Source organism: Labrus bergylta, chromosome 5 (assembly GCF_963930695.1).
Source record: "Labrus bergylta chromosome 5, fLabBer1.1, whole genome shotgun sequence".
Taxonomy (NCBI): Eukaryota; Metazoa; Chordata; class Actinopteri; order Labriformes; family Labridae; genus Labrus; species Labrus bergylta.
The window spans coordinates 27,646,476-27,665,096 of NC_089199.1; the positions used below are offsets into that span (position 1 = coordinate 27,646,476).

An 18,621-nucleotide genomic window follows, 5' to 3' on the forward strand; every position below is an offset into this window, starting at 1 on the left:
CCGAGGAATGTTTTGTTCCGATTATTCTCGGAGTTAAGACCTTTTCTTTTGCCCGGATTGAAATCCTTCTTGACATCATCCCCTTGCAATTGTAAAGCCCCCTCGCCGCTCTCGTCCCATTTGCCATTTCCACAAAATAAATAGCATCCAAATTTTATCTGGGTTTTGCATGGTTACCATTTTGTTAATGGGCAGTCTGGCCTCTCCATGAGACGAGGAGCATTTTTGGGGGGCACAGTGTGGTTGTTGTAGCAACGTTGTTGAGGAGTGAATGAAGCAGATGTCAGAGTAATCCATCAGCCGGCAGCTCCTCACTCCCACAGCTCACTGTGTGCCTCACATGTGACACCCTCTGCACCACAACCCCTCAATCAAACCGCCTTCACTCGGATCCGTCCTTGTGATAAGACTCAGAAAATACCGATGATAATAAAATACGCCTCTGTTACTTCTGTGACAACATTTATTAACCAAAGACAAATGAGAAGGCAATGTGGTTTTACATGAAACAGGTCAACAATGACCTCTGATTTAAGAGCACTGCCGCAATATGGTGATATACTTTCATCAGTTCAGGCACATTTGTGTTTTTTAACCATGAAATAAAACCTGTTATGAAGGCTTGATACAATGCAGTTCTATCTATAACCATCCTGTTATGACACTTAAAAAGAAAAAGGTCCAGTAAAGGCACCTTTCACTTTTTTATATTAATGTATCGTGACTGGGAATAAAATGTGAACACTTAATGAGTATTAGCTGAAACATGCCCATAAAACTGAAAATTAAAACTGTTGAGTATTGGGTCGCAGTGGTTAGTGCGCGCGCCCCATGTATGGAGGCTGTAGACTTCCAAGCGGGCAGCCCAGGTTCAAATCCCGCCTGTGGCTCCTTTCCAGCATGTCATTCCCCTCTCTCTCTCTCCCTGATTTCCAACTCTATCCACTGCCCTATCATTCCAAGAAAGGCACAAAAAGCCCAAAAATAAATCTTAAAAAACACTGTTGAGTATCAAAATTGTGAATGATATCTTGCTCTGATCTTTTTTTTTGGGGGGGGGGGGGGGGGGGGGGTAATTTGATTAGATATTTCATGAGCGATGTCTTAAATCTTTTACTGATAATCCTAGAAATCATGAACATCGATTTCTGTATTGAAAATCTGCAGAGATTTCCATAGAAACTGAAGCGCACTGCTTTGAATTCATAGTAGCTAACCACTTTGTATGCTAACAAACAAATCACTGTTTACCTTTCCAACTATCAGTGGTTCAGATTTTATGGGCAAATGCTGTAGCATACACTCATTTATGCTTCGATACGGATAGTACACCAGAAAAAAAACATATTGAGCATTTTTAAAAAGACAGAGCAAAGAAACCTTGTACCACAGATAGCACTGGATCAGTTAAGCTAGTTTGTGAGACAGTGGCTAGCTCAGAGGTTACGTTAGGACTTTGACTCTCTTTCTCAAGGCAAGTTGTGATAATACTAACTGAAATGGTTCAAAAATCCCAATACTGCACATTTCAGTGTAATTAACGGTATTCTACTGTTGAGAAACGAGGCACATCTTTAAAACAAAAACGTGCCTCAGCGGGACATTTCCTTTTGGAAAACTCAGTAACTGTACAGTTAAAAATGCTAAAGGGAAAATATCTTACATATAGATACGAAAATAAATAGAAAAAATATCATATAAAAATAATCTTTTATCAAATATATTCTATCAACCAAAATGAAGGGCAATGTCCAGAAGCTCATGTTTGCTCCTGATGACGTCAAGCTAGCTTGAAGAGTCAATATGGCCGCTTAGTGACAGACTCCCTTACAAGGCTACTAGCAGCAAACCAACAGGGGCAGGGGGGGCAGAAACAGGAAACAATACTATCATACCAAGCCCAGGATCAGTAGTTTGAAGGTTTTTTTTTGTTTTTTTTTGCTTGGCTTAATTCACAAAAGCTGCAGTGTCATTCAGCTGAGTTAGTTTCAGACCATTTCAGTTTATAGCTCCAGTGTGTAAGAGAAAAACTAGTTTTCCTTTTAAGTGCGCATACGATATTTGACACAAACGGCAATCTTATCCAACATACAAAACGTCACCGGATTATGTCGTCAGTGATGTTTTAGAAGAATCAGTAGTTTTCTCATTGAATAAATTATTAGTTCTAGAAAAACAAAAATCGTTCAAGGAGCAGCAGGCCAGCGGAGAAGTCAGGGCTGTCGCATGAAGTGTCTTTTGGATTTCAAAAAGGACGAGCCCAAAGGTTTAAAGTCCAGTGTCACGGCAGATGTCCATTGGCATCACTATAATCAACACATGTTGGAAGCAGAGCCTGACAAAGTTATTTTTTTTGTGCCAATAGAGCGAGGCAATCACTCCACGTGTGTGCATCGGCCACAGCGAACTCTTAAGTACAAGAACAACACACGCACTAAGTCCAGTGTAAAAGTGCGTCCGAAGTCACGTCCAATAAATATTTCTATTTACAGGTATACACCTCTGTCCTCTCACTGCAGGTGTTGCATTTGACGTAGCAGCACCACAGGAACTTGCAGTTGCATTGCCAAACGCGGGAGTACTGATGTGTGTTATATCCTCGACCGCAGCACATCAGGTCACAGCTGTTGGGCTGCAGAGCCGTTTTGTTGCACAGTCGACCCTGTGTCCCCATGCTGCCGGTCAGAGGGTCGGCCTCGCAGTAGTTGGGCGACCTCTCGATGTAGACCAGCTCGTTGTCCATGGGCTTGCGGTAGGAATGGGGTTTCTTGATCTTCAGGAAGGTGGGGCGCTTGTTGCGACTGGCTCTTACAGGCTCCACATGCACGGCGTGGTTGTACTTGTCCTTGAGCATGAATCCCAGCTGACGGAACTTGGGGAGGGTAGTCCAGCACGTCTTGGTGGTGCACGATCCTGACACACCGTGACACTTGCACTCCAGACGCATGCCCTTCTCCAGAACCTACAACAAGGAGGTAAAAAAAATCAGATGAAGCAAACTTTAAAACTTACAATTGATCAACTTGTAACGTCCCACTGATAGTCACACAGTCTAACACGGGGTTGCCCAAACTTTGTAATGCCAAGGACCCTATATAGCATTCGCCTCTCGTGGGTCTGACAAAAAATGTCTTTAAAGATGGCAAATATCAAAAATTAAACATCGTCTTAATATATTTCCACAGAAGGCCTCGGCAGACATGCGATACATTTTATTTCAGTCCTCATGCCCGTTATATCGAGTACATTTCAGTTGGTTTAATGTGTTCTCAACTTTTTATCTCATTATGACGCTGGTTTAGCTGTGATAAAGACTTAATTTCAGTCTTTTTTTTTTTTAAAAATCTCAAGCAATTAAGGCATTATCACAGGAGCGTCGTTATCCTGGAATAACATTCGAGAAAACACCTGAAACCTACTCATCATCGGAAAATGGAGTGAAAGGGCTTCTGTACATTTCATCAACAACTAATAATCTTGTTATTCATATAACAGTAATAGTCAGTAGAATTCTCTCTCTCTTTATAGTCATTGCATTTACTTTACTTTCCTCTGTTAAAGGGTTAGAGACCCTAACCCTATTTTTTTTAATTATTAGAGACAGGACTGTGGATAGAGTTGGAAATTGGGGGGAGGGAGAGCAGGGAATGACATGCGTCAAAGGAGCCACAGGTTGGATTCGAACCTGGGCAGCCCGCTTTGAGGACTACAGCATCTGTACATGGGTTGTGCAAACTAACCACTTGGCCACTGGTGCGCCTGTGTTATTTTTTAATTGAAAGATTGGCTTCGATAAAGAACACATAGGTTTTGATATGCAGTTATGAATAACATAAAAAGACAGATTTTCAAATGTTATTGTCACAAATAATGTCATTCGTTGATTTTTATTTATGTTTCACCCGTCCCCCCCACCCCTCATTCCTCCTCTTTCCCCAACCCCCTAGCACCCTGGGGGGCTCGGGACCCCCACTTTGAAAAACACAGGTCTAACACACCTTCATCTCAGATCGCCTGATAAATTGTGCAGATCTTAAGATGTTTCCTCGACCACTTCAAAAGATACAATTCAAGAAATCCTAACGCCACACACAGCTTCATTCAGGGTGTTTGATCCTGTCTTTCCATAATGAGCAGGTAGGAAACACCAGTTCACAGAAATACTAACATATTGCATGAATAGTTCAACAGGTTGAGACAAAAGTTTTCAAGCATTCCAAATGAATGTAAGCATTCCTGAGACCTCGGAGCTGCTCCAGTACGTCACCCTATGGCTACTAGCTATGTATATGAGCCCGTTCTCCGACGAGGAGCCGCAGTCATGGAAAAAGATTCTTCATACAAAAACTGAAGCTCTGTAACTTCATATCTACTTTGTTACCCTTTTTATTTGAAAAGCAAAATATAACTTCCAATGCACAAAACCTTCACTACTTTACAGACTTCTGTGATCCACTTTAAGTTTTCTGTCCATTGTTTGGGGACTTGGGGAAAGGTGGGCGCAGAAAGTCTGAGCGTCTTTGTCCGTATTGCTTTCTTTAAAATTACTAATTTACTACAACACATGAACAATAGAGCCGGGGAGCTTACTTCTTGTGATTGTCCAAACATCAAACAAAGAAGACGAAACAAGATGGAGAGGGCAGGTTGTCACCATTTTACAAATAAAATGAAGTAAAGTCAGATCGTACAGGTTTTAAGTACTCAGTGCATTTAGTCCATATCCGATAAAACTTATCTTGTTGCTCTCTGATAGAAAATATAAATTTTTCCAAAATGTAGATCTCGTGTTCATCCATTTCTCAAAGGTGGGTGGGTCTACTTCATCCGTGCTTTGTTATCAAGTGAAACATCTCACTTCCACCCAAATTGTAAACGGTAAACGGTAAGTGGACTTGAGCTTGTATAGCACTTTTCTAGTCTTCTGACTACTCAAAGTGCTTTTAAACTGCAGGTCACACCTACACATTCACACACTGAGGGCAGAGGCTGATATGTAGTGAGACCATCAGAAGTAACTAATACCATTCATACGCATTCACACGCAGCCGACGAAGCAGCGGGAGCAACTTGGGGTTAAGCGCGTTGTGTCAAGGACACATCGGACATGTTGCTGCTGGAGCTGGGGATCGAACCCTCGACGAAGACTCTACCAACTGAACCACAGCCGCCCCAATTTGTGTACCCATGCCTCTTAAGAGTTTTTCAGGTTGAGATACTTTATTTGTACCTGTAGGTAAATTTGGTTTCAGGGAGAGTCATGAAACATACAAAGTGTAAATGCATGGAACAATTGATCATCTGTAAAGGTTACAGACCTGAGAACATTTCTAAAAGAACCATTAAGAAGCTTCACATCAGCTCCCCTTTTGTGTTGTCTGCTGCAAAAAACAATCACCATCGTGGTTTCTAGTACAAAAAAAAAAAGGATCTTGATCTTTCTCTGTAGAGACGCTTCAAACAGAAGCTCCAGTCTGCAAACGCCTCAGGATTCTGGATTTGTGTCGCAGATCACTCTGATCATCTGATTTACCATTTACATCAATAAATTAATTTAGAAAATAGCAGTTTGATCACAAAATCTTTTCGTGTCTGTGGTGAAAAAAGAAATCAGTTTACGGTGATCTATTCAGACAAGCTGGGTTAATTTACAAGCTCTTGTGACTGAAGAGACAGCTCGCTCTGTCACCACATTAAGGCGTTTACAGCGAGCAGACTGGCAGTGGTGAAAGGCCTTTTCAGGGTTAGAGTGGAACCTTTCGGTGTGTTTGGCAAAGCGGCCGGGGTATTCTCTGTGTGCCTCCGGCTGAATGACATCAGCTTAACCTCCTTCCTCCTCCTCCTCCTCCTCGCTGAGTGGGAACCCTCGCTGGCATTACAGAAGCCTCACCCTGCTTTTTAATTATTCCACTCTGATGTGGCCTCAGACTTTCTGGAGTCTCGTGGGGTAATTGTCAAAAGCCTTTGGATGCATCCAGCTTAGCGTGGTCATGCCCCCCAGACCCGACAAACATTTAATTCACGGAGTTCAGTGAAGTGAAATGCCAACGAAGCCGCCATTGTTTGTCTAACAGAACCCCTGTAAGCCTCCCGTGGCACCTTTTACACTATTGTTTATTCTTCTCAAGGAATCTAAAGGTTGGCACTCAAAACACACACTGACATCATCTCCGATTTGACATGAAAGCCGTACTACAATAATTACAGAGGTATCAGTTTAGTAAGTGTATATTAAAAGATTCACACACTGTATCACTTTCTGACTGATGCCAGACCTCAATTATGAAGATTTTCCCCCCTGAAGCTGAACGCCGACGGATGAGAGTCCTCACACACACACTTTGATGTAGATTCCGCTAACAGAAAGTAGTGCACATGAAAGAATTCACACAAAGGGAAACGATAGAGGAACTTGTAGATGATACTTTCTGCTGATTTCCTCGTCTCTATCCACGGCTAGAATCATCTGTTTTTTTATTATAAAGAGGAGAATTAGGCTCTGAAATAATGTGACTTTTCCATCTTTCGACAGTAGCTTCAAAGGTCGTTTTAATAGCGCAATCATTTTTTAACAGAGAGAATGGCGTCTCTCACTTACTCACAGTGCGGCCCGATCACCTGTTAACTGCACTATGTAACTTTGGCAGCGATTCGAGGTCATCTCGTGAATGGTGCGGAAGGCTTCACAGCACTAGACGCCTTACTTTTTAAAAAGAAGCCAGGTAGCCCGTCTCTGTATGGTTTGATACAAAGGCTGAGGCTAAGAGGAAGAGGAAGGTGGAGGATGAAGCCAAGATATTTTTCAGATTGCGACGTAACCTTAGGCTGTGTTATTGTCCGTGTCGTCGTCTCATGTTTAGAAGCTTCACCCGGTGAACAGTCATCTAACCTCTAAGTCATGTCTCAGGTTTGCAAACAAATTATCAAATAAATCCATCTAGCGCCAAAAAGTTGTCTGTGTCCTCCAATTGAACCTCACAAATCAATCTCAACTGGTCTATAAATGACCCTCTCCAATGTAGCCACAGTTAGCTACAATTGAAAGCACACACATAGTCGTAGTTATATTACACCTGACAGCTCTTTAAAGTTTATTTTATTATGCAATCAAATAAATGAATGCATTTTTTTTAAATCATGATGAATCACGTGTTATTTTGTCCCTTAGTCCTGGAAAGGAATAACAGCTCAATAAAATGATTTAAAGGCAAGGAGCCAGCTCAAGTCAGTTTTACTCACAGTTCAGTTTTTGACCTTTCATTAACAAATCCATCCTTTTGAATATGCAAGGGTTTCCAGTCGTTCAAAACATGACATCCATTCAGTCATTTATCTCAAGGTTGTTTCAAAACTGTCCCACTGCAGTCAAGGTACAAAATTATTTCTATTTTAAACATTTTGCGATATGCTGAATTGCATTTGATTGAACTTTTTTAACTGCACATGATGTCCACAAAATTAAACTAAATCAACATCTCACTTTAGTCTTTTAATTTCGGGAGTCAAGCCCACCGACTGACCAACACTGTGATGAAAGTCAAACCCTTTAAAAGTCTGCATGTGTCTCACAATCTGAACTGTTTGTATTTCAGTCTGATCAAACTGAAATGAACACAAACATGCACGGACGGCTGAACAACTGCAGACATTTTTAACAATGCAACTTGTTCAAAATGAGTTGTGCCATCCCTTCAGCAATTAAACATTAAAAATATATATTTGCTTTTAATATAATAAAAATATCCATACTATTTATATATAATATTGCCACGCAAAATATCGCAATACTTTGCTGTATCGATTTCGATTTCCCCCCCCAATGTACAAATCAGACACCTGTCGTTACATATCTTAGAGTTATTCTCAATTCCCATCAAAACCACGTTCACAATTTAACAGGCACTTGTCAAAACATATAAGCAGCATTTCTTTTCAATAATATCCCTACATGGTGTTTTAATAGCATGCCATTTGATCTTTCACTGCAGATCCATAACAACAGGTCCTCTGCAGTATTGGCTTTTCTTCTCACCAAAACAAAGATCTGATATCACATAACAGCCCAGCACTGCCTTTAAAGAGCTGTTTGTTATTTATACTACTGCCTTTAATTTAGGTACATGGACTTGTATAGCTGTTTTCTAGTCTTCAGACTACTCAAAGCGTTTTGACACCGCAGGTCACACCTACACATTCACACACTGATGGTAGAGGCTGCCATGTAAAGTGTCTATCAGAAGTAACTAATCCCATTCATACGCTGCTGACGAAGCAGCGGGAGCAATTCGAGGTTAAGCGTCTTGCCAAAGGAAACATCGGACATGTTGCTGCAGGAGCTGAGGATGGACTGCTGCTAAGATTAGCAGAGAGCTCCTTGGTGGTTAGTAGATAACGAGGAGGAAACTGCATTATGTGTTTCGTTCATAAAATAAATGCTTTTTTTTTGTTTCTCATTCTCATCAGCCTTTGAAGTCTGACTGAAAACCGAATCCATGATAAGGAGCAGCGCAGTATCCAGACGAGTTTATGTCAGATCCTCACTGATCCATTATGTGCCTGCTGCTGCGGCTTTTTCAATATATTGCTTTCTTGAGGGGCCACTTTGTGGACAGTCCTGCAGTTTCTATTGATCCGCCATTAGGCTCCCTTCGTCTTTTCACTAGTAAACAACATCAGATTCCTGAAAATGCACTCTCATATGGTCACTGAACCGGGTCTACCTCGCCGTGTATCCTGTCAGACATGGGATCGTCTTGACTCTACCTTATTCCTGTTTCTAAATGTCTGGAGGGTCCGACTGATGATTTCCCAACATTTCTTTGTTCTTATTTATCTGTCCAATTCAATTACTCTAAAACAAGTTTAAAAAAAAAAAAAACACTTGGCTCTGGGGTGATTGCCTAGTGGTTGGATCCTTTCCCAAGTACGGAGCAAAAGTCCTTCAAGCAGTGTGTATCCATTCACACACATTTACACACTGCCAAAGAATCAGTGAGAGCAACTTGGGTAAGTGTCTTGCATCCGACATGTGGCTGCAGGAGCTGAGGATCAAACCCTCGACCTTCCAGATGAGGGATGACATACTCTACCACTGAGCCACAGCGGCCCCTGCGGTGGGAACAGCCAACAACCTCAGGTCAACCACTGCTCATGGACGCCTGTTACGGACCGAGGACTGACTAATATGCGCACTGGATGGGACGAGGCTCCTGCACTGTAATACACACTTGAAGCCGGGGTCCCCTACTTCTTCATATGCGCACAATAAGCTTTGATAATGTCTGAGACTCTCTCTGCTTTCACATCCACAGGCGATCGTACCTACCACTGAGCTTGACATGTGAGCCACACGGATCAACCGATGTGTCATACTGAACATGTGTGCGTCACACAAACCCAATAAACAACAATCGCTGGTTAAAAGTAAAAAAGAAAATCTGTATTTCTGCTTAAACAGTTTAGGTCAGTGCATCCCTCTGTGACAGTCTACAGACTCCTTCAGGGAGCAGTGCATGATGGGAGAGCTTGATAATCAGTCTATGGTACTCACACTCCACTGTGATTTTTTTTTTGCATTCAACAATGTTGGCTGCACATCATAATAAATTGTCTGTATGTCTTCTATCTGTCCATGTGATGGAATATATAAGAGTGGATGTTCTGTTTTTTCTGTTGCATCAGATGCTATTTCGCACAAACCTACCTTGCGTCCCACTTCATTGTTGTGTAAGTTCATGAGCGTCCTGGCATTCTGCTTGATCTCCCGTGCATCCACAAACACTTTGGAGAACCCCAGGCCGTAGTGGACGTCCGCAGAGCAGCCGCCCCACTTCCAGCCTTCCTCCTGGTTGTAGAAACCCTGCTTCTCCTTGTCGCAGCCGCAGCCGCTGAGGCTTCCCTGCGTACAGGCCGCAGTGACCGCATGGGCGACTCCAGCAGCGATGATGGCGTAGGTGAACGCAGCCTCCTTACTGCCTGCGATTAAAAAAAAAAAAAGACGTCTTTACTCACAATTGCAGGCTATGAGTGTTCACTATTTCAGGCTCTGTCAAGCCTCCTTACATACCTGGCATATCTGCCTCAAACCAAATCATAAAATACACGAGTCAAGCCAAGTCCAATTCATTCATCAAGCTCTTTCAAAACAGATAAACCTCAGGATAGATTGAATCTTATATAATGGAGCAGTGTGCAATGGAAAAGGATAAAAAAAAAAAAAGCCTCCTGAAGGAGACACTTCTTTGGGAAGCAAGACAGTTTGATTGTCCCGGTGATTAATACTGATTAAAACCCCTGCAGGATCGTGACGTCGTTTGATAAATGTACCAATTTAAGAGTCATTTAACGGAGTATGATTGGATGGAAAAAGATGATTTTAGTGACCATTGAGTGTGAGAAAGTGAAATGGTAAAAGCATCACTTTTGGCCATTGTCCCAGCAACTGTCAATCTGGGATCCACCCTGTGGAGGTGATTCTGAGAGGCATGCAGAGCCTCCCTACATAGATGGATTTCCACCCCATAAATCTGAGTGCTTCAGGTCAACTGTGATTTTTTAATTAAAAAAAAAAAAAAAAAAAGGAGATCATTCCTGTTGGAGCGCATGTGGAAAATCTTCCAAAAAAAATTTCATAAGTTGCAAAAAAAACAAAAAACTTCACTCCAATAAAGTCATCATCTTAAACGATTAAACTGCCACACAAACGTCTTTTTATTTTAACATCTGGGATCATCGTACTCCGTCAAACTCTGAAGTTTATGTGCAACTGACGAGCTTTGCTGCAACAAGTGGATGTTATCTTTTCTGTCATCATGCTTTTTTTTTTAGAGATTCTAAAAAAGTGCAGAGTAGACAAAAACCAAACAATGAGCCTCCTATTAGCAGACGTGTAAACCCTGAATAAAGGACCGACTCTGTGATACAGCCAGTAATGTTGAGCTCTTACCCACTATGAGATCCTTAAAGTAGCCAGCTTTGTGGGTGGGGAGGATACTAGATCACTCTGCCAAAATACTGTACATTGCTGCGTCACTGCCAACGGGAATCTCAGATTTATGTATTCTGACAGCTATCAGTGTTCCAGTCTGCTGCAACAAGACAATGGGTTCAGACAGACTCTGTGCAGCTGGACCTGAGCAAGCACTCGAGCTGACCTGCTGTCTCCTGGACCTCGGCCTGATTCTTCCTCTAATTTTGGCACACACACACACGCAACAAAAAAAAAAAAAATCTGAATTGTGCAATGATGGAATGGGCTCTGTTTTATCCGAAAGTTAATCATAAGAAGTGGAGCTGTTTCCTGGAGCTGCGGTAAAAAAAAATAATCATTCTACATATAAGGTGCCCTGCCAAATCTGCAGAACCTGGAGGTATATTGGTAAACCTAGAAGAAAGTACTTGTCTGAACTTGAAACTTTTGGGAGAAAAGTATTTTATGAACATACATGGAGGTGGTTAAAAGCTGCAGAGAGGGGTGTAGCTCTACATGATACAAAGCAACCTAAAGAAAAAGACGTACAGCTGCAGTGCACGATCATAATGAACACCACTTGAGTTATAGTAAATATGACAATGCCTTTAATTCAGAATCAGAGGCCACTTTATGAAGAGTAAGCCCAAGAAGCTTATGCACAACTTCTACTGACTTATAAGACAAACAGGCACGCTCATCCTCACGGCAAACAATATATATCCTGCAGCTTTTAACCGTGTGCGACTGAGTTCTTTAAACTGGTAAAGCAAGCTGGATCATTCAGATTTCACATCTCAGATTTTAAATCATCAATCTAGTGCTAAATATGACAATATTAATCAGCCATGCACGGGGCAGCAATCGATATAAATCAAAGGCTCAGGATGCACAGGGTGTAAGCTGGAACCCTTCAAGACAATCAAAGGTATGGATGACATCCTGGCTCTGCGTCAGAGATGCAGGATGGACTTAAATGACAACACAGCGTGCGTTTAAACGGGATCCTCTGATTGTTTCCGCTGTCCTGTTTTTTGAAGCAAGCATTGCCTCAAGACTAATTCCACAACACAAGATCAAATCTGAGTCCCCCCCCCCCCCCCACAGAGACCAGATGCACCGAGTCAGAGCATCAGAATGGCAGACTTTAGTCAAAGTGTCAGAGGTCTTATACCACGAGGGAAATCTTTTTTATACAAGCAGTTTTCCCCAAAAAGAAAAGTCAACGACTTCCTTGAAGCCGACTTCTTTTTCAATTCAAGGCAGCAAAAAATAAAAAATAAACATACAAAATGAAGACAAGGTGCTGCTTCTGTTGTGAGTGCAAAGCAACACGCAATTATAAAAGCCACTGCTGTACCATTATGCAGGCATGTAAATATGAACCATATTATTTCTAAGTAATAACTATTTTATTAGTAAAAAAAAAAAAAAAAAACAATCTTGTGGGCTCTGTAACTATGAAGATCAAGGCATGCTGACATGTCTCAACAATGTCAGCTCTCTGGAAGAAGACCTCAAGGTTTGAAGTGGAGCTAAATGCAAGACTTGAATATTAGCTTTCTAGTTAAACAACACAATTCTGACTCCTGATCATGTGCAGTCATCTCTCAAATGCTCTTATAGAGACTCTTTGTAGAAATATTAGTCAATGTGCAGCAGATTAACTCAAACACATCCCACAGAATGAGACTTATCCAATGAGACAGTCATATAGCGTAAACAATCGATGGTTTCAGTGCGTGGAAACATGAAAAGAAATCAAGGTGCAACATACCCACTCTGAGCTCTTTCCCGAACGCGGTCCTCTCCCCCAGGGCCGAGCAGTTCCAGCGGCCGTGTCTGAACTGAAACTGACACTCATTGATCCCCATCTGAACCCCCTCTCCGATCACGATGATCGCGTCGGGTCGGCTCTGACAGATAGTCCGCTGACGAGGAGCCAAGCCGGGGATCTTATTACAGATGATGCTCGCTCCCAGCGCGACCACCGATGACAGACCCCTGCGGAGAAGAGGACATCATTTTAAAAAATAAAAATAAAAAAATACAATTTTGAAAGTGAGGTTCTTCAGGTTAGGCTTTTTTATGCTAATTAAGAGTAAATTAAGATTGAGGGTGCATAATTAGGTTTATTCTAACATAACAGCTCCCTTTAAAATGAATGTAAAAGGTAAAATGCATTTGTATGATGCAAAATGTTTTTTTCCTCTACTGTTCTGCAGTCTGGCATTGGATGGGATCATATTTTGAAATTCCAAATTTTCTTCCATCAGCAACATATTTCCTGGATTAAATTAAAAATCTTTGTTTCCCCTGTGAAAACAAACTGCATGAACAACTTCAAGGACATCCTCCCCCCCCCCAAAAAAAAAAAAAAAAACTCACCCGATTTTCAAGTATACAATTCCCAGGCAGAGGAAAAAATGGAAAATCCAGCGCCGTGTCTTCCTACTCATGGTGGATCAATGCTCTCTGCTGCTGCAACAACCAGCCGGGATTTTCTCTACCGAGCCCCGCGAGCCGTCCAGGTGTTCCGGGCTGCACGCGGGAATAAAACTCCTCGAGCCAAACCAAAGTTTGTGGAAAACAACTCGTCCTGGTTTTTCATTTGGTAGCTGTCCGGTGGTGTGAGCCTGTGCGGGAGCATTGGGGCTGTTTGTTTTCCAGGTAAGCAGCTCCTCAATGATCAGGCTCGGTGTGTGTGTGTGTGTGTGTGTGTGTGTGTGTGTGTGTGTGTGTGTGTGTGTGTGTGTGTGTGTGTGTGTGTGTGTATACCTTTTCTATAAGGGCGTGTTCTGCAGAGGATCTTGCCTCTGAGTCGCTCACACTCTCTCAGCCTGCAGGTACACGCTCAGCTCATCTGTCCTCCTGCCTGACACTCGTTCACTGCTGCAGCCTGCACATCTCCATTGTTGGACCGGACATCCATCCGTGCTCACTTAATGTCAGACAGACAACCACCTATCAACCCTTTTCATTTATTCCCTAGCAACATAAGCCCCTCCCACACATTCACTGTCATCTTTTTTTTTAAGGCCTCGTTCACATCTCATCTTTAGTGATGCGCTCCAATCAACCATCGCGGCGCGCAGTGCCGTTTTGAAGGTACCTGTTGGTATTCTGAGTTTTATCATTAAACAGGAGAATAATGTTATTCTTTCATCCCACTACCAGGACGTCTAGAAGTTAGCCGTCACTGCTCTTGAAATGTGATTCTCATAGTTTAAAAAGCTTAAATTAGGAGATTTAATTCTGCATACTGAGTTGGTTTATTTAACTATTAATGATACATTGAGTGCTTTGAATTGTTTATACTTTCTTTTATATACTTTGTTCACTTTTGAATGTTTTCAGTTTGCTGCTAATTTTATTTCTGGGGGGAAAACACATCACTTTCATGACCAACAGATCTGCATCTGAATTATTTGATGTTAATGCTATAATAAAGTTTAGTATAGTTATTTCCTGCCCATTTAAGATGTTAGCTCATTTGGAGAACAAAAAAAAGGAACCATAAAATATATTTGGGCTGTATGAAAAAACTGGAAACAAATAGGAACCATATGTTTTTTTTTTTATTTACATTATGTCATTTAAAGAAGTCAAAGTGTAAGTGTTGGTATCTTAAACTTGAAGTCAAGGTCAAACCTTAAACTCATCATTTGATTTCTTCTTTAGTGATTCAAAGTCTTCATGTCTTCAGTCCATGGAAGGAAGTAAAAAGACTACAGCACCACCTGCCAGCAGAATTGTGTAACTACGTAACTACTGGCTTTGATTGACATCTCATTTTCCAGTTAAGTTTCTTTACACCTTTATTATAGACTCTTAATAGACATTATTATTAGAACTTTATAATTCCTCAATCGTTTAGCCAAAGTTGAAAACTATATGATGCATTCATATAGTGATTTTCACTTCCTCTCTCTTCTCTCTGCATGTCAGACTTAGCCTCCTTCACTTTCATTATAATCTTCTGATTCTCAATTTAAAATGTGTTTTTTTCTGAAACACATCATTTAACATTTAATTCAAGGTAGATTGCACCTTTAATGTTCACAAGACCTGCCACCTACTGACTAAAAGAAATCAGGTCGCTCCGGCTACTCTTTGATGTTTTTTTGGAAGTGCACAAATGAACAGGGTTTTCATTTCCCAGACAATCACACTCCTTCAAAATCATCGACACAGACATCAGTTTAGACATTACTATATATGTTTTGTAGCCTGCAAGATGTTGTAGTGTAGTAGCCTGAGAATTGTAGTGTGTGATTAGTTTGGTCAATAATGAAATGAAGTGTGGTTAAAAAAACAAATATTAAAGACTGCATATGATCTGTAGCTCTGTTTTGATGTATCTGCCGTTCTTACTGTACACAATACTTGTGTTTGCAAACATGTCCAACCACAAATAAACCCCCCTTTTTTTTTTTTTTTTTTAAACCAATCAACTAACACAAACTAATCTGAGGATAAATGTACCTGTGCTTGTATATTTATTTTCTAGTCTTCTGACTACTCAAAACACTTTTACACTGCAGGTCACACCTTCACATTCACACACTGATGGTAGAGGCTGCTGTAAAGTGACCATCAGGAGTAACATATCCCATTCATACGACGCCAACTAAGCAGCAGAAAGCAATTAGGGGTGTCTTGCCGTAGTGTTAAGTGTCTTGGACACATTGACATGTGGCTGCAGGAGCTGGGGATTAAACCCTCGACCTCCCGGTCGACTCTACCAACTGAGCCACAGCTGACAGTTAGCTGGAGCTTCATGTCCACTTCATCCTGTTGTTGAAGCTTTGGCCATCATCAGACAGGTAACGTGCACATACTGATTGAGATCGGTCTTCTTTGAACATGATTATTTCTTTGTTATAAAACTCAGACTCTTGCTGTTTACTCACACTGTGAAAGCTCACACTGTGATAACAATGGCATTGTGATGTATTGTGCAGCCCCAACATACTGTACATGTTGATGTTCTGTCATTTCATAAAGAGCACCAAACTGAAACTAATTCAGTTATCCTCTGATTATTTCTTTCTCTTATGTTTTAATTTTTTGTTTGAAACTGCTTCACAATTCACTTAGAACATGCTCGTGACTTTGACAGTGAGCACTTCATGTATCAATGTTTTCAAACAAGAGGGTAAGACAATAAGGTTTATATCCATATAGTTTATGTTGCATTAAATCTGTATACATGTCTCCATAGAGCCATTTGTCATTTTTCATGTCCATGTTGACACCGTGCAGCCGACTGTTAATGAAAAACATTTGTGTTGTGGATTATCTTCAAACTTACTTCTTTATAAATATATAGAGTATTACCTTTCAGCTAAACAATATGGAGATTTGAGTTTTGCTCCATATTGCCCAGCCCTAATAGTTGTGCATAATTCATTACTCTTTACTAATATGATGATAGTTTAGTTTAATAATGGTGAGTTTAGGATGATTTCTATACAGAGCTCTAAACAGTCCATGTTGTGCTTTGCCTCTGGTCACTTCCTGTCAGCACCTGTGTGTCCAATCAGACTCAAAGCTGATCGTTTGCTCTTACTGACACTGTTCCCTTTTTTCTAGATCCTTACTTGTGTTGTTCTTACTCTGATGTCATGGCTTTGGATAAAAGCGAAATTAATTGTAGAATACTTTTTATCAAACTGCTGAAGAAGATGCAAATGGATTTATATTTACACCGGGGGAAAAAAAACACAATCCAGACAAGTCAGTGTTTTCACTCATGTATTGTAAATGTATTCAATCACATACTCAAATGATCCAACACACAATACATCACATTTTATGGGATACAAAATAGAAAAGTGCAGTATGACTTTTGAAATATTTCAACATGCTCTGGTACTTAGAACGGACAATCGGAGCAAAAAAGGTTGGCACAGAAAAAAAAAAGAGCATTGCAGAATTAAATGTTACAGACTGTAATAAAAAATAAAACTGAAGATATTTCGCCCCTCAGGGAAGGCAATAGATTGTATAGTTATCTCCAAAACAGGGCAAAATCACTACCCCACAACTATACAATCTACTACCTCACACTGAGGGAGCGCCTGGGACTAATCACCTTCACTAACAAACTTCTCTCTGCTGATACAAACGGTGAAGGACTGGAAACGGGATTCAGACGACGTGAAGTGTGCGTGCCACTTTGAGAAAGACAGTAGGTTGAATAGTTATCTCCCAGTGCGGGTGTGACCCTAAAACTATACAACCTACTACCTCATCCCACCGTGCAATGGAGCTGCAGCAACAGCAGAGGACCGGGGTCAGACTTAAAAGAGCGTTATGACACGAGGGGAAACCACCAGGGGCTTTTCTGATCTTCTGACACAGACTGGCAGCCGGGTCCTCGTGCTGCGGAGAGACATTCACACGAGAGGTTAGATTCTACATCGATATGAACTCATTGTGCGTGCATGTTCTTAACAGCAACGACCAAAGACGAGTGTACAACCTTCTTTTCAGCCTCATTTATAATGTAGGAACAACTGACCTGAGTCAGAGAACTCATTAGGGTAACTTCTTTTAGACGACAACACGCTCCTCTGTGACCAGGATCAGATTCTAAATCCTCAAATTTAAAAAGCACCTGATTCAAACACCTCAAATGATTTCCAGCGTTAAGAGAAGCGCGATGCAGTTTTGTTGTTTTGACAAGCCGTTGCAATCTGAGCCAACAACAACAACAACTGAACCCTACATTTACAGCTTTATGGAGAAGGACACAGGTGTTGACACTTATCATGTGGCAGCCATTCATGCTTGGGTGCGGGGGGGACGAACAACACATACAACAACACATGTTGGACCACAGACAGCAACCAGCAGCGCCGTAGTCTCCGGGCCGCACACATCAGGACTTCCACTACGCTCATTATCAAACATTAGTTAAAATAAAACAGTACAGTGGTTACACCCAACTTCCCCAACAACTAAGACAAACATTTTGACATCAGATACAAAATAAAGCTTATTAAGCTTCAGGAGGTGTGATGGGCGATATGGACCAAAACTCACATCTCGATATTGATTAGCTGAATGGCGATACTCGATATATAAATCTCGAAATGTATTTTATTAACAGTGAAAACACGTGGAAAAATAAACTACCTGTTTGTGAATTTAAGAAGTAATATTATAAATTAAAAATGTTCCTTAAATACAATAAAAGAGAGAGAGGAGGAGACAGTCAGTCATCATCAGTGAGATGAGAAAAAGGTGACCTGACACCTCTATAACATTATTTTAATGCAACTTAAACGATATCGATATTAACGATATTGTCTTAGACTATATCTTGTTTGAAAAAATATCGATATATCTTTAAAAAAAACTCGATATATCACCCAGCCCTACAAAGAAGGCAATGTTCCCTTCAATCATCATCTAATAACTGAATTTACAACCAAATGAGATGCCTCAGGATCTGATTCAAATAAGCTGGAGTTTAGAATAACTGAAAGTGTGAATCTGGAGATTTTAATCGATCATTAAACTTCGATTTCTGGTGGAAGAAATCTGGATTTTCCTGCAGCCTGCAAAGATTGAGAAGGAGAAAAAAAACACAAAAACACATTCTGATCCATTGCGGACTTTTTCTTTTTCTTCTTCTTCTTTAA

The 18,621-nt window shown here is 41.0% G+C and overlaps 1 protein-coding gene across 1 annotated transcript; it reads right to left on the reverse strand.

Annotated features, from left to right (window-relative positions):
* Positions 1-1,059: 1,059 nt before the first annotated feature.
* Positions 1,060-13,897, reverse strand: wnt7aa (wingless-type MMTV integration site family, member 7Aa). Its single transcript, XM_020632732.3, has 4 exons — positions 13,358-13,897; positions 12,747-12,973; positions 9,704-9,975; positions 1,060-2,962 (listed from the first exon to the last, which is right to left on the reverse strand). The coding sequence occupies exons 1-4, from the start codon at positions 13,426-13,428 to the stop codon at positions 2,483-2,485; spliced, it is 1,050 nt and encodes a 349-aa protein (XP_020488388.1). The 5' UTR covers positions 13,429-13,897; the 3' UTR covers positions 1,060-2,482.
* Between the last annotated feature and the right edge of the window lie 4,724 nt (positions 13,898-18,621).

What these genes read in the sequence shown, in the direction of transcription:
- wnt7aa (XM_020632732.3), bottom strand. Translation starts at nt 13,428, where the DNA reads ATGAGTAGGAAGACACGGCGCTGGATTTTCCATTTTTTCCTCTGCCTG. An exon ending in ATTGTATACTTGAAAATCGG is followed by an intron (nt 12,974 to 13,357) that starts GTGAGTTTTTTT and finishes TCTTCTCCGCAG; the next exon opens with GGGTCTGTCATCGGTGGTCG. An exon ending in CGGGAAAGAGCTCAGAGTGG is followed by an intron (nt 9,976 to 12,746) that starts GTATGTTGCACC and finishes TTTTAATCGCAG; the next exon opens with GCAGTAAGGAGGCTGCGTTC.